The sequence below is a fragment of the Chlamydotis macqueenii genome, chromosome 33, assembly GCF_036417535.1.
Source record: "Chlamydotis macqueenii isolate bChlMac1 chromosome 33, bChlMac1.mat, whole genome shotgun sequence".
NCBI classification, from domain to species: domain Eukaryota; kingdom Metazoa; phylum Chordata; class Aves; order Otidiformes; family Otididae; genus Chlamydotis; species Chlamydotis macqueenii.
The window spans coordinates 317,822-333,255 of record NC_141588.1 but is presented as its reverse complement, the minus strand read 5'-3'; the positions used below and the strand labels follow the sequence as shown (position 1 = coordinate 333,255).

The following is a 15,434-nucleotide window of genomic DNA, read 5'->3' as shown; positions in this document are numbered from 1 at the left end:
TCCCCTATGGAGCACACCCCGCGTGCCCTGCGTCCCCTATGGAGCACGTCCCCTATGGAGCACACCCCGCGTGCCCTGCGTCCCCTATGGAGCACGTCCCCTATGGAGCACACCCCGCGTGCCCTGCGTCCCCTATGGAGCACGTCCCCTATGGAGCACACCCTGCGTGCCCTGCGTCCCCTGCAGAGCACGTCCCCTATGGAGCACACCCCGTGTGCCCTGCGTCCCCTATGGAGCACGTCCCCTATGGAGCACACCCCGCGTGCCCTGCGTCCCCTATGGAGCACACCCCGCGTGCCCTGCGTCCCCTATGGAGCACGTCCCCTATGGAGCACACCCCGCGTGCCCTGCGTCCCCTATGGAGCACGTCCCCTATGGAGCACACCCCGCGTGCCCTGCGTCCCCTGCAGAGCACGTCCCCTATGGAGCACACCCCCCGTGCCCTGCGTCCCCTATGGAGCACGTCCCCTATGGAGCACACCCCCCGTGCCCTGCGTCCCCTATGGAGCACGTCCCCTATGGAGCACACCCTGCGTGCCCTGCGTCCCCTACAGAGCACGTCCCCTATGGAGCACACCCCGCGTGCCCTGCGTCCCCTATGGAGCACGTCCCCTATGGAGCACACCCCGCGTGCCCTGCGTCCCCTATGGAGCACGTCCCCTATGGAGCACACCCCGCGTGCCCTGCGTCCCCTATGGAGCACACCCCGCGTGCCCTGCGTCCCCTGCAGAGCACGTCCCCTATGGAGCACACCCCGCGTGCCCTGCGTCCCCTATGGAGCACACCCCCCGTGCCCTGCGTCCCCTATGGAGCACGTCCCCTATGGAGCACACCCCCCGTGCCCTGCGTCCCCTATGGAGCACGTCCCCTATGGAGCACACCCCGCGTGCCCTGCGTCCCCTATGGAGCACGTCCCCTATGGAGCACACCCCGCGTGCCCTGCGTCCCCTGCAGAGCACGTCCCCTATGGAGCACACCCCGCGTGCCCTGCGTCCCCTGCAGAGCACGTCCCCTATGGAGCACACCCCGCGTGCCCTGCGTCCCCTATGGAGCACACCCCGCGTGCCCTGCGTCCCCTACAGAGCACGTCCCCTATGGAGCACACCCCGCGTGCCCTGCGTCCCCTATGGAGCACGTCCCCTATGGAGCACACCCCGCGTGCCCTGCGTCCCCTATGGAGCACACCCCCCGTGCCCTGCGTCCCCTATGGAGCACGTCCCCTATGGAGCACACCCTGCGTGCCCTGCGTCCCCTATGGAGCACGTCCCCTATGGAGCACACCCCGCGTGCCCTGCGTCCCCTGCAGAGCACGTCCCCTATGGAGCACACCCCGCGTGCCCTGCGTCCCCTATGGAGCACACCCCGCGTGCCCTGCGTCCCCTACAGAGCACGTCCCCTATGGAGCACACCCCGCGTGCCCTGCGTCCCCTATGGAGCACGTCCCCTATGGAGCACATCCCGCGTGCCCTGCGTCCCCTGCAGAGCACGTCCCCTATGGAGCACACCCCGCGTGCCCTGCGTCCCCTGCAGAGCACGTCCCCTATGGAGCACACCCCGCGTGCCCTGCGTCCCCTATGGAGCACACCCCGCGTGCCCTGCGTCCCCTGCAGAGTCCATCCCACACACTACACATCCCCTATGGAGCACAGTCCATGTCCTGCGTCCCCTATAGAGTCAGCCCTGAAGATGACATTCCCCATAGATTGTGCCCGTGCATCCCCTACGGATCACGCCCCACCGTGCGTACAAGCACACACGTGTAGACATGCCATCCCTATAGATCACGCCCCACTGTGTGTACATGCACACACACACGTGTAAACACGCCATCCCCTATAGATCACGCCCCACCATGTGTACACACACACACACACGTGTAGACACGCCATCCCCTATGGAGCACAGCGTGCATGCACACACACACGTGTAAACACGCCATCCCCTATGGAGCACAGCGTGTACACACATGCACACACGTGTAGACACGCCATCCCCTATGGAGCACAGCGTGCATGCACACACACACGTGTAAACACGCCATCCCCTATGGAGCACAGCGTGCACACACACGCACACACGTGTAGACACGCCATCCCCTATGGAGCACAGCATGCACGCACACACATGTAGACATGCTCGCACACGCGTGGCACAACCCACTCCCCGCTCGCACACATGTGGCACAACCCACCCTCTGCTCACACGCGTGGCACAACCCACTCCCCGCTCGCACACGCGTGGCACAACCCACCCCCCGCTCGCACACGCGTGGCGCAACCCACCCCCCGTTGCACATGCGTGACGTAACCCACCCCATGTTGCACACGCGTGGCGTAACCCACCCTCTGCTCGCACATGCGTCGCATGGGGGGCACGCGAGTGTGCGACCGCGGCCCAGCCCCCGCCCTGCCAGCGCCGCACCCGGCCGCCGCCCGGATCGATAATTAACGGCTCGCGGCTCGTTCCCCTCCGGTCGCGGTCCTCGGGGCTCCAGATCCGCTCAGAATCCGTTCAAAATTCGTTCAAAATTAATTTGAAATTAATTTGAAATTTGTTTTCTATTATTTTAAATTTAATTCTAAATTATTTGAAAATTCTGTTGAAATCCTCGTAAAATTCGATTTGAATTCGTCCAAAATTCCTTTTAATTTCATTTTAATTTTGTTTTAATTTCGTTTTAATTTCGTTTCACGCTGATTTCCAATTAACATCCCCAATTAAACCCCTCAACCGGGGGGCGGGGGGGGTGGGGGCCGGCGTCGAGCGGGCCCGATCCTGGGGAGGGGGGGTGCTGCGTTTTGGGGGGGGGGGAGCACCCCCCCCCCCAGCAGCACACGGGGTAATTAAGCCCCGACGCTAATCAGGGCCAATTAGAGGCTCAGGGGCGGTTGCCTGGTTACTGCTGAGCTCGCGGGACGCAGGCGTGGGCCCCCCCCGCCCCCCCCCCAGCCCCATATTTTCCCCCCCACACCGTGGCACTGCTGGGGGAAGCTCGCAGCAAGGTGAGGAGGGGGGGGTGCGCCCATGGGACCCCAGCCGGGGGGGGGGGGGGGGAGTGCTGGGTGCCCCCCCCCAACACCCCAAATTCCCCCCCCCCCCCAAGGTGGGGGAGGGACCCCAGGACTGGATGGGGGGCGGCCAGAATTGGGGGAAGGGGGGGTCGCAGGATGGCGAGGGGGGAACCCCGGGGTGGGGGTCCTCCAATTTGGGGGGGGTCCGGGGTGGGGGGGGGAGGATGGAGGGGAATAGGGGTCCCAGGCTGTGGGGGGGGGAAATTTGGGGGTCCCAGGGCCCAGGCTGGGGGGGGGTGGGGGGCAGCATGGCGGGGGGGGCGGGTTCCAGGGGGGAGGGGGCATCCTTGGGGTGCAACCCCCGCGTGAAAACAAAAGGGGGGGGGTCAGCCCCACCCCGCCCACCCCCCCGGCTACAAACGGGGGCAGTGCCCCTCCCCCCCCTCAGCTCCCTGCCTCCCCCCCGCCTCTTCCCGCTCCCCCCAGAAAAGGGGGGACCCCGCTGGGTTTTGGGGGGGCGCTGCGGCCTTACCTTGAGCTTGTCCGCGCGGGGTGGGGGGGGTGGGGGTTAGAAATGCGGGGGGGGTCCCCGAAAACGGGGGGGGGGGAGGGGGAGGCCGAGGCTGAGGATGCTCCGGATGGAGGATGGGAAACTCCCGGGGATGGAGGGACGGGAAAAATCCGGGGGGGGGAGGGGGGGGGGAGGGGAGGGGCCGGCTCCGCCTCGGCAGCGGGGAGGGGAGGGCGGTCCCGCCGCGGGGGGGGGGGGCGGGGGGGGCGCGGGGGGAAGGGGAGGGGGGGTGACGGGGGATTCGGGGGGGGGGGGCGCAGGGCGGTGGTGCTGTCGGCCGTCTGCGCGTGTCACGCGTGTGCGTGCGTGTCGCACGCGTGGGTCACAGGGTCCCTTCTCACCCCCCCCCCCCCCCGCACCCCCCCCCACCCCGGGCACCCCCACCCCCGTCACCCCCGCACGCCTTCGCACGTCTTGCACGCCTTGCACACGCTTGCACACGCCTCGCGCACGCGTGGCCTCCCTGGGCCTGCACACGCACGAGGCCTCACACGTGTGCACCCCCCCTCCCCCCCCCACCCTCACAGCTTTGCACACACACCGACGCGCGCACGCACACGGAGCCACGGACAACGCGTGTGCACTTGCACGCCCCAGCTCCTCGCACGCTCACGCATGCCTCACGTGTGCGCACAAGCCCGTAGCTTTACACGTGCACCATCACTCACACGGAGCCACGGACACGTGTGTGCGCCTGCACGCCCCGGCTCCTCGCACGCTCGCACACGCCTCACATGTGCACGCAAGCCCGTAGCTTTACATGCGCGCCATCGCGCACACACGCGCCATCATGCACATGGAGCCACGGACACGTGTGTGCGCTTGCACGCTCGTGCACGCCCACAGCCCCCGGGCCTCTGCACGTGCACCAACGCGCACAGCACACGCAGAGCCGCGGACACGCGTGTGCGCTTGCACGCCCGTCCCCGCGCACGCAGATAATCCTGCGCCCCCCCCCCGCCCCCCCAGGGATTATCCCAGGAGCCGGATAATCCCGGTTCCCCCCCAATCCCTATTCCCCCCCCATCCCTGCAGCCCCCCCAATCCCTGCTGCCCCCCAAATCCCTGCAGCCCCCCTCTAATCCCTACTCCCCCCATAATCCCTGCTCTTCCCAATCCCCGCCCCCCTCACCCCCCCCCCCCCCGGTCCCCCTGACTCCCCCCCGGTGCCCCCCCCCCCTCCCCGGCCCCCCCCCGCGGCCGCTGTGATCCCCGCGCCGGCACCCGCAGCGCCCGCACCGCGGGGGGGATCCGGATGCGGCCCCGCCCGGGCACTCTGCGGCGGCTGCTGCTGCGGGGGGGGGCTCAGCACCCCCGGCCGGGGGCTCAGCACCATCCGGCTGCGGCTGGGCTCAGCATCTTTGTGCCGGGGGGCTCAGCACCACCCGGCTGTGGGGGGGGCTCAGCATCTTTGTGCCGGGGGGCTCAGCACCACCCGGCTGTGGGGGGGGCTCAGCATCTTTGTGCCGGGGGGCTCAGCACCACCCGGCTGTGGGGGGGGCTCAGCATCTTTGTGCCGGGGGGCTCAGCACCACCCGGCTGTGGGGGGGGCTCAGCATCTTTGTGCAGGGGGGCTCAGCACCACCCGGCTGTGGGGGGGGCTCAGCATCTTTGTGCAGGGGGGCTCAGCACCACCCGGCTGTGGGGGGCTCAGCATCTTTGTGCCGGGGGGCTCAGCACCACCCGGCTGTGGGGGGGGCTCAGCATCTTTGTGCCGGGGGGCTCAGCACCACCCGGCTGTGGGGGGGGCTCAGCATCTTTGTGCAGGGGGGCTCAGCACCACCCGGCTGTGGGGGGGGGCTCAGCATCTTTGTGCCGGGGGGCTCAGCACCACCCGGCTGTGGGGGGGGCTCAGCATCTTTGTGCCGGGGGGCTCAGCACCACCCGGCTGCGGCCTTTTCCGTATTGCAGGCTGCTCAGCACCCTTCTGGTACCACCCCGTACCTGGTGCTCAGCACCCTGCTGCCGAAATCTGTCTGCAGGGTGCTCAGCACCCTCCAGCTGCATCCCTGTGCCCCGCTGCTCAGCACCGGGTGCTGTGGCTCAGCACCCGGCCGGATGCATCCTCGGGCGTGATGCTCAGCATCCCTCTGCGTGGTGCTCAGCACCCTGCCAGCTGCATCCCTGTGCTTGGTGCGTGGTGCTCAGCACCCTTCTGCGTGGTGCTCAGCACCATTCTGCATCCTCAGGAGGTGCCAGCCGCTCTGAGCTGGACCAGGAGAAGGTGACACCCCAGGGGGACGACGTCACGGTGGGGTGTTCTCCGCCGCGGGGCGGGGACAGGGACGGGGACACCGCCCGTGAGGTTTGGCAGGATGAAGCCCAGGAGGGGCGGTGTCCTCACAGCCCCACCAGCATCTCCTCCAGGTTTGGTTGGGCTCCTTGGCCGACTCCCCTTGAGGGACCGCAGAGCCGAGAACCTTCGGTGGTCGCCTGCAGGACCTCCTCCTCCTCAGGCTGCGGCTCCCAAGGGGTCTCTTCTCCTCCAGGGATGGAAGGAGAAGACATCCCAGTGTCCAACTGACATCTCCAACCCAGCATCTCTTGGCTCTCCACCCGGTCCTGTCCTCCTTCTCCAGCCTGAGGTGGGACAAAGCCCACAGAGAACCACCTGTCTGGAGGATCCTGGAGATGCTCCTGCCCTCCCTTCGGTGGACATCCCGCCTCCCAGCCCCTTCCCAGGGATGTCCTCCAGGCCTTCATTGTCCTCCTCGAGGCCGGAGGAGCGAAGAGGAGGAGGATTCCTGGAGCTGAGGAACCATCATGAGATGACGCAGACCAGCTCCTCCCATGGCCAGGGCGCCTTTGAGGACCTCGAGGCTGCTCCTCCCTCAAGGGGGGACACGCTCAACGCTGGAAATGTCTGAAAAGATCTGAAAACGCCACCAGTCGCCCTGGATGCTGGAGGAGCGTCAGCGATGGCCCCAGCCTCACGTCCCACCAGAGGATCCATCATGCTGAGAGACCCTACGGATGCCCCAAGGGCAGGACGGGCTTCGCCGTGACCTCAGAGCTCAGCAGACCCTCACGGAGGAGGCTCCCTACGGGTTCTCCGCGTGTTGGAAGAGCTACAAGGAGCTGAGGTCCCACCAGAACCCCCCACGTGAAGTAGAAGATGGCAGCAACCCTCCCGGCGTAGGTGGGCAGCGACTCTTGGGGTCTCCAGCCCCGGACCTCACGCTCGGGTTGCAAAGGGCAGCGAAGTGTCACCCTCCTCTTCCTCTCTTTCACCGTGATCCTCCACCAATCAAACCAACCTTGGGCAGCCCCACGGGGGAAAGGGGGACCGCGGGTGGGCGCTGGTCCTGGGCAGAGGAGGAGGAGGCATGGAGGAGGAAGAGGAGGAGGAGGAGGGATAGAGGAGGGATGAAGGAGGAAGAGGGATGGAGGAGGAGGAAGAGGAGGGATGGAGGAGGAAGAGGAGGAGGAGGGGTGGAAGAGGAGAAGAAGGAGGGATGGAGAGAAGAAGGAGGGATGGAGGAGGAGGAGAAGGGGTGGAAGAGGAAGTAGGAGGAAAGGAGGAGGAGGAGGGATGGAGAGGAGAAGAAGGAGGGATGGAGGAGGAGGAGGAAGAACAGGAGGGATTGGGGAGGAGGGATGGAGCAGGAGGAGGAGCAAGAGGAGGAGGAGGAGCAGCAGCAGGAAGAGGAAGAAGCAGCAGCAGGAAGAGGAAGGGGGGAGGAGGAGGAAGAGGAGGAAGCATGCGGCTCCTCCGCTCTCTGTATCCGGGTCACACGAGGAAGCCGCCTGCACCGGGACCCCCGAGCGCCCCACAGCCCCTCCCGCCCCAACCCGGGACCACCCCCCCCTCCGCCCGCCCCACGTCCCGCAGGTAACGTCCCCGCAGCGGGGCAGCCCCACTCCCGCGTGGGGGGGGGGGTCCACGGGCTGGGGGGTGCCGGGGGTGGGACGCAGGTGTGGGGCGGGAGGGGGGTCCTGCCCCACGCGCACGTCCCGCGTGGATGCGGGGTGAGGGGGCGGCCGGTCCCCATCCCACCCGCCGGACCCCGGCACCGCGTCCTCCTTCTTCTCCAGGTCTTGGTGGTGGAGCGAGGGACGGGGTCCGGGGCGCGGTGGGAAGTGGGGTGGGGTGGGGGGGGGCCCACGGAGGAGAAGCCGCTCAGGAGGAGGGCACGGACATCCCTCCTCCACCCAGAGGTCCGCGTGGACCTTCTCAGCCTGGTAACCCTCAACAGACCTCTTTCCCGTGGCCCCGCGCCCCGTGAGCTGCATCGGGGTGGGTTTGTAGCTTGGGGATCACCACCACCACCACCACCCCCACCCCATGGTGCCGCCGGAGCTGCTCAAGCAGGCTGGATTTGGCCGTCAGAGCCGTAAACGTTGGTAGGGAACGTTGGCCAAGGCCAACGCCACGTTGGCCAAAGCCACCCTGACTGTGGCTTGGGACCTTCGTTCCTACAGCTGACGGGATGGCGGACGGGAAGGGAAACGCTCGGCAGGAAGCAGGAGGATCTGAGCTCCGCTGGACTTGTCCGAGGTGGAGATCTGCCAAGAGCCAACGGCGCAGCGCGGGCGTCAACCGCGGCCAGCCTCCGCAGGGCCCAGCGACGACGCCCACGGAGACCCACCACCCGGGAAGGGCGGGCGGCGGCCAGCCTCCCGCGGGGGCCGCGCCGCCGAGAGGACCCCCGGCTGCAGCAAGAGCGGGAGGAAGGCGGCCGGGGAGGCGGCAGGAGCCATGCGCAAGGCCCTCCACAGCTGTCCCGACTGCGGGAAGATCTTCACTCGGAGGTCCTTCCTCATCCCCCCACCAGCGCATCCACACCGGCGAAAAGCCCTTCACCTGCCACGAGTGCGGGAAGGGTTTCCGAGTCGGGTCGTCCCTCAACCGGCACCGACGGATCCACACGGGCGAGAAACCCTACGAGTGCCCGGAGTGCGGGAAGCGTTTCCGTCTCACCTCCACCCTCAGCCACCCACGGAAGATCCACGCCGGGGACAAAACCCTACGTCTGCCTCGTTTGCGGGAAGTCGTTCCAGTTGAACGCTTATCTGCTGGCCCACGAGGCCACCCATCGCGTGGACAACCCTTTCGGGCGGTGCCTCGCCTGCGGGAAGAGCTTCGGCTTGCGGCGGTACCTGGCCATCCACCAGCGCGTCCACACGGGAGAGAAGCCCTTCAAGTGCTCGGTGTGCGGGAAGGGCTTCGGCCGGAGGTCCGTCCTGGTCGTCCACCAGCGGGTCCACACCGGGGAGAAACCCTACGCCTGCCCCGACTGCGGGAAGAGCTTCCTCATGAGCTCGGATCTCCTCGCCCACCGGAGAATCCACACCGGCGAGAAGCCCTACGGCTGTCCCCACTGCGAGAAGAGCTTTCGGCTGAGCTGCCACCTGACGAGACACCAGCGAAGCCACAGCGGGAGAGGCCGTACAAGTGCTCGGACTGCGGGCAAGGCTACGCCGACAGCTCCGGGCTCCTCAAGCACAAGAAGGTCCACACGGAGAAGAAGCAGAGGGCGTCCCAGGGCGCCCAGGCCGGGGAGGGGCGTTACGAGTGCCCCTTCTGTCGGAAGAGCTTCCACGCGAAATCGGCTCTGGTCCTCCACCGCGCCACCCACGCCGGGGAGCGGCCCTACCGGTGCTCCAGGTGCGAGAAGACCTTCAGCCACAGCGCGAGCCTGCTGAAGCACAAGCGGGTCCACGCTGGGGAGAGGCCCTTCCAGTGCCCCCACTGCGAGAAGCGCTACAAGGACGGCTCGACCCTGCGGAGGCACCGCAGGAGCCACGCCGAGGAGAAACCCTACGCGTGTCCCAGCTGCGGGGAGTCCTTCGGCACCGTCGCGGCCCTCCTGAAGCACCAGCGCTTCCACGCCGAGGGGAGGCCTTACCCCTGCTCCGACTGCGGGAAAAGCTTCCACTCCAACTTCCTCCTCCTCACCCACCGGCGCGTCCACACGGGAGAAAAGCCCTACCCCTGCCCCGTCTGCCAAAAACCCTTCCGCCAGGCCTCCACCGCGCCAGGCACCAGGAGATCCACAGGAGGACCGGGGCTGGCGTGGCTTTGCCCGACGCGCGGAAAGGGAAGGGCCGGCACGGAGCGGGAGCAGGAGCAGAGGCGGGGTGCGACGACGGATTGACGGGTCCGGACGGCGCTTCCGCAGCTCAGCAGTGAAGGAATTCGAGACGTCCCGAGTCCGTCGGCTGGCCCGGGTCGCTCATCCGAAGAAGACGTGCTCCGTGTCGATCTTCTTGTGGCGTGGCCGTTGTTCTCCTCACGCTGTCGACACCGAGTGCTCTCGCTTTTAAATTTAACGTTAGTCCCCTCACCTCCAAGTCTGTCTCCTCCCAAACTCATCACAGCCAACCCTCCAACCGTCCTTCTCCGCTCAACCTCAACTTCATCCTCCCCCGTTACTGAAGAAGGTCCCTATGTGATTTGGAAAAAAAAAAAATAATAATCCTACTCGACGACCCCTTTTGGACCCCAACGGGTCTGTGAAATGAGTAGAATGAGTGGTGTCAACAGACGCGCCCAGGCCGGAGCCACCTTCTCGCTTGCCGTTGGCGAGGGACGGCTCGCCTGGCTCGGCAGCCACGTCTTACCTCGACTCAGCTTCGTCTGGGACGGGCGCGGTCCCGGCCGATGAGCCGGACGCAATGGCTACCTCGCTGCGAAGTCTTCGTGTTCTCTCCCACTCATCGTTACTTGAGCATGGTTGACCCCAAACGCTGTCCCTCACTGAGGACAGCCAGTTTGCGGTGACCGCGTTGGTGCCGGGTGCCTTCAGGGTAACCCATGGGACGAGGTCCTTGGCTTTGGGTTGCCTTCACGCCCAACGATGGTGGAAGCTGAGCCCTCAAGAGAAGGCGACACCAGAAGTCTTCTCGCTGAAACTGGTGAAGACGATGCCACCGAACGTCACCTACGAGCCTGGGGGCACCTGGGAAACTTTGCTTCTGATGGAGCCGTGGGCGTAGGTTGGCTATGCGAGACGCTACAGCCAACCCCGGCGCGCCTTTGGGTCAACGCCGAGGAGATCTGTGGTCCGTCCCGCCCGTCTGTGTCCTCGCTCCCTGATCAGACGCGATTTCAGCCGCTCCGCCCCGCCATCGGCCCGCTCCACCGTCCACTGCGCCGGCCCCGCCCTCGGCGTGGATTTCTCTCTTCAGTCAACGTTTTTTTCAGTCAACGCTTCGATCGGTTCTTGGCACGGGCAAAGCGGCGGGCGCAAGGAGCGTTGATGATAGAATTTAAACGTTAGTACGACTCGGGCATTAGTAATTGCAGAAAAACGAGACAAATTCCACAAAATATTCAAAAACGCAGTCAACGATCCATGGTGGGCATCCGTTCTGGGACAGTCCCCCCCTTACGGCCGGTAATTGGCCAGACGAAGGTCCGACCAGAGAATCTGATGTCTCCAAGCTCCTTAATTATTATTATTATTATGTATGATAATTAATTCCAGCCCGAATTAGGGAATTATTCCATTTGCTGTCACTCCCATCCGGAAAATTGCTCTCCTCTTGGCAAAATTGTTCTGAAATAAACAGTTTTGTCCTAAAATCGTTGGGCGAGTGTCCTTCCTGGAGAGCTGTTTAATTGCTGAGGGTCGTTAATGAGTCATTTTCGGGGGCGCGGGGACGGGGACGCGGGCCAAGTTTGTCCCCAGCCTGGGGGGGTGGGAGGATTGAGCCCCAAATTTCTCTTGGGGGGGTGTTGGGGGTCCCTGGGAAGTGGTTTTTTTTTGGGGGGGACACACCTTGGACCTCCAGGACTCATGTGCGAGGATCACCCCGCAGCGAGGGGACCCTGTCCCCGGTGCCCCACAGCCCCCCGTGGCCCCAGGACACTGGGGGTGGGCAGGAGCATCGCCCCCCCAGGGCCGTCGCTGGCTTCGCCCTTGTCCTTGTCCCCTCTCCAGCTCTGGTGGGACGGGGCTTGGAGGGACGCGGCACTGGTCCTTCTCCCCAAAACCATGGCTCCCGAGCGGGACGAGCCCCTCGTTTCTCCTCCCCCCAGCCCGTTGTGGGCGGATCGTCTTGTTTATGACCTCGGCCCCACGGCCTGGCTGTGTCTCGGGGGTCTGGAGCCTTTCTGGGCTGTATTTTGGCGTTTTGAGCGTTTTCTGGGCTGTATTTTGGCGTTTCGAGCGTTTTCTGGGCTGTATCTTGAGGGTTCTATGGACGCAAGAGGACGGTGGTGCCCTCCTTGCCGACTTCCCAGTAGGGACGGACTTGGGGCAGGAGCAGCCCTCAACCCAAACCGGGGAACAGCTCACAACTTGGTTTTTTCTCCCCAAAATAGGATTCCCTGTTCCCAAACCTTGGCCAGATCGAGAAGAGGAGATGCTACGAGATACCCAGGCAGGTGAGGAGGAACTCGCTTGACCTTTCATCCTCTCTTCTTCTCCGTCCTCCAGCCCAGCGTCACTTCTGGCTGCAGGGCAGCCCCGTTGTGGACGCCGTCCTCCCAGAGACGGATCTGGGAGGAGCTCCTTCTCCTTCCCTCTGGCGCGGGTGCAAATCTCCTTCCTCTCCTTGTTCCTTCCTCCAGCAGGCAATGAACCGGGGATGGAGAACGCAGAGGAGAAACCCCACCGGCTGAATCTTGTGGAAGAGGCTGTTTTGAGAGGCTCCGCGGAGCAGAAGGTCAACAAAGAGGAAAAGCCAAGAAGATGCTCCATGGAGCAGGAGGCCAACGAGGAGGAAAAGCCAAGATGCTCCATGGAGCAGGAGGCCAACGAGGAGGAAAAGCCAAGAAGATGCTCCATTGGAAAGGTTGCAAACCACCCTACGAAGCTCAGAGGAGGAAAGACCGGCCACCTGCGAGGAATGTGGTCGGAGCTTCAGCCGTAGCTCCAACCTGGCGGTGCACCAGCGCTTGCATGCCGGTGAGAAGCCCTACAAGTGCTTGGAGTGCGGGAAGAGCTTCAGCCGCAGCTCCCATCTGATCACCCACCAGCGTCTGCACACTGGGGAGAAGCCCTACAAGTGTCCCCACTGCGGGAAGAGCTTCAGCGACAGCTCCACCCTCATCACCCACCAACGCCTGCACACCGGCGAGAAGCCCTACAAATGCTCTGAATGCGGGAAGGGCTTCAACCAGAGCTCCAACCTCACGTCCCACCAACGCACCCACACCGGGAACGGCCCTACAAGTGCCCCGAGTGCGGGAAGAGCTTCAGCGTCAGCTCCTACCTGATCCGCCACCAGAAGATCCACACCGGGGAGAGACCCTACAAGTGCGAGGAGTGCGAGAAGACCTTCAGCCAGAGCTCCAGCCTCATCATCCACCAGCGCGTCCACACCGGGGAGAAGCCCTACAGCTGCGTCGACTGCGGGAAGTGGTTTAGGAACAGCTCGGACCTCATCAGGCACAGCGGACGCACACGGGCGAGAGACCCTACCGCTGCCCCCACTGCGGGAAGAGCTTCAACCGCAGCTCCAACCTGATGACCCACCAACGCATCCACACCGGGGAGAAGCCCTACGAGTGTCCGCAGTGCAGGAGGAGCTTCACCGTGAGCTCTGCCTTGATTAAACACCAACGGACCCATCGGGAGGGGAAGCCCTACCAGTGTCCTGACTGCGGGAAGAGCTTTATCCGCTGCTCGAACTTCATGACCCATCGGAGGACCCACGTTGGGTAGAGACCTGGCTGGTGCTCTCCACATCTTCCCGATTCCTTGCTCGTTGTGGGGGGCTTGGACTAGATGACCTCTAAAGGTCCCTTCCAACCCAAATTATTCTACAGTTCCTCACAGAGTCCAGGGTTAAGGCCGGGAGGCCCATCAGCTTGCTGAGATGGGCCCAGCTGCGAGACGCACACCAACGGCACAAATTCCTTCGGAAGAGTGGACTCGTTGGCTTGAGACCCCAAAATGTCACGTCCATGGCCCGATCATTTCTTCTGCTGGCATCAAGCAACACCACACGGACCACGGGCTTCTTCTACAGCCAAATGGTGGATGGATTCGGGCGCAGACCAACATTTTGAAGACGCCGCTTGGGACTCGGCTTCTTCAGGAAGAAATGGGGTGGAAAGGGTCCCACAACGCTGTTGGGACGCACCGAACCGAGTTCTTCCTCATCGGCGGGTCGTTATTATTATTATTTTTTTTCACGTGATGTTATTCGGCGCCGCTGCGCTGCCTCCGTCCCTCGACCCATCTGCGGTTCGTCTTTGGGTGAATAAACTCTTGAGTTGGCCGAAGGGCTTCAAGGACCGCTCTGCGGATGGGTGGAGGGTGAGGAGGACACGTGGGCTCCAGCGTCCACGTTCTGGAAGGATGCTGCACCCCTATGGTGAAACCATGAGCGCCTCATCCGTGGTTTGGTTGGGACCGTCATCCTTGGCCAAGGGAACGGAGAGGGAGGGAGACACCCGTCCCAGCCCCAAGGTCTCCAGCCCAGCCCCACCACCCCGCAGCTGCTCCTGGGGATCTTGCGCCTTCCGGGCGCAGAGGATGCTCCCAGACCCCAAAACTGAGGAATTTTTTTTTTTCAGTTTTCCCCTCCAGAAAAGGATCTCCCACCCACGCAGCCCCCTCTTCGTCACCACCACAGACACGCTCGCAAGATGCCAACGCAAAAAATGCTTTTATTTCGGTCGTGATTTTCTTTCGATCCAGCCCATCCCTTCACAAGATGCTAGAGAGGGGTGAAAAATACAGAAATTGAGCAAAAAGAAAAAAAATGTTTTCCTGTGATTTCCTTTCTCCTGGGTGAAGCTCATGGCTCTGCCCTCTCTGCCTTCTGCTCAGCTTTAATCCAAGGTCAAAAAAATAGAGGATGGGGTCGTCTTTTGGTAAAACACCCCCCAAAAAAATCCTTTGTGTAAAAAAAAAAAAGTTCAGGGAAAGAAAAATAAGAGCTGGGTGGGGGTGGATGGGTCGGTGCCACCGCCAGGCACCACGCAGGTCTGAGGTGCCACCAGGACGGGGATGGTCCCCGGTGGGGCGGTCCCCGTCCCCAAGCTGGCGCCTCCCGCGATGCGTGACGAGACCGGAGCTGCGCCGAAAGCTCTCGTCACGGCCCGAAGGCCTCTCCTTGCCGTGGATCTGCCGAGGTTGGATGAGTCGGGTGCCGGAGGTGAAGCTTTCAGGGCGATCCGGGCGGGTACGGGGGCAGTGAGCCAGGAGCGAGCGGCCGAAAAGGCCCTGCCGCCGTCGGGTTGACGGTTCTCAGCGGCGCGCGCCCGTCAGTGCTCGATGAGGGCGGGACGGTCGGAAGGGGTCTCCCTGCAGGGACTCCGGTTCTCGGCGGCGCTGGCGTGCGTGCGCTGGTGCTGCGTCAGGTGGGACCTGTGGCCGAATGCGGCGCCCGCACTGCGCGCAGCAGTAGGGCTGCTCGCCGGTGTGGGTCTGCCAGTGCCGCACCAGCCCCGCGCTCACCTTGAAGGTCTTGTGGCACTGGGAGCAGGCGTAGGGCCTCTCCCTGGAGTGGACGCGGCGGTGGACAGTCAGCACGGAGCCGTGCTTGAAGGCCTTCCCGCACTCCTCGCAGCGGTGCGGGCGCTCGGCCGCGTGCGTCTTCTGGTGGCGTTCCAGGGAGGAGCGGTTGCGGTAGCTCTTCCCGCAGTGCGGACACTTGTGGGGCATGTTCCGGTGTGGATGCGGCGGTGGGCATTGAGGTTGGAGCGGTGGTTGAAGCGGCGCCCGCAGTCCTGGCAGCCGTAGGGCCGCTCGCCGGTGTGGATGCGGCGGTGGTTGACCAAATCCGCCTGGCACAGGAAGCCCTTCCCGCACTCCTGGCAGCGGTACGGGCGCTCGCCCGTGTGCGTCTTCTGGTGGCGCAGGAGCGAGGAGCTGTCGCGGTAGCTCTTCCCGCAATCCGGACAGCCGTAGGGCGTGGCGCCGGTGTGGAGGTGCCGGTGGGCGACGAGCTTA

At 64.5% G+C, this 15,434-nt stretch overlaps 1 protein-coding gene across 1 annotated transcript in view; it reads left to right on the top strand.

The window, feature by feature from the left end:
• Nucleotides 1-6,555: 6,555 nt before the first annotated feature.
• LOC104479469 (uncharacterized) overlaps nt 6,556-15,434 on the top strand; it is a 12,441-nt gene continuing 3,562 nt past the window's right edge. Inside the window, 9 exon segments of the mRNA XM_086769241.1 lie at nt 6,556-6,721; nt 7,322-7,414; nt 8,005-8,543; nt 8,545-8,962; nt 8,965-9,563; nt 9,566-9,598; nt 12,356-12,689; nt 12,692-12,925; nt 12,928-13,241. Of these exon segments, the coding sequence (XP_086625367.1) occupies nt 6,556-6,721; nt 7,322-7,414; nt 8,005-8,543; nt 8,545-8,962; nt 8,965-9,563; nt 9,566-9,598; nt 12,356-12,689; nt 12,692-12,925; nt 12,928-13,241 (2,730 nt within the window).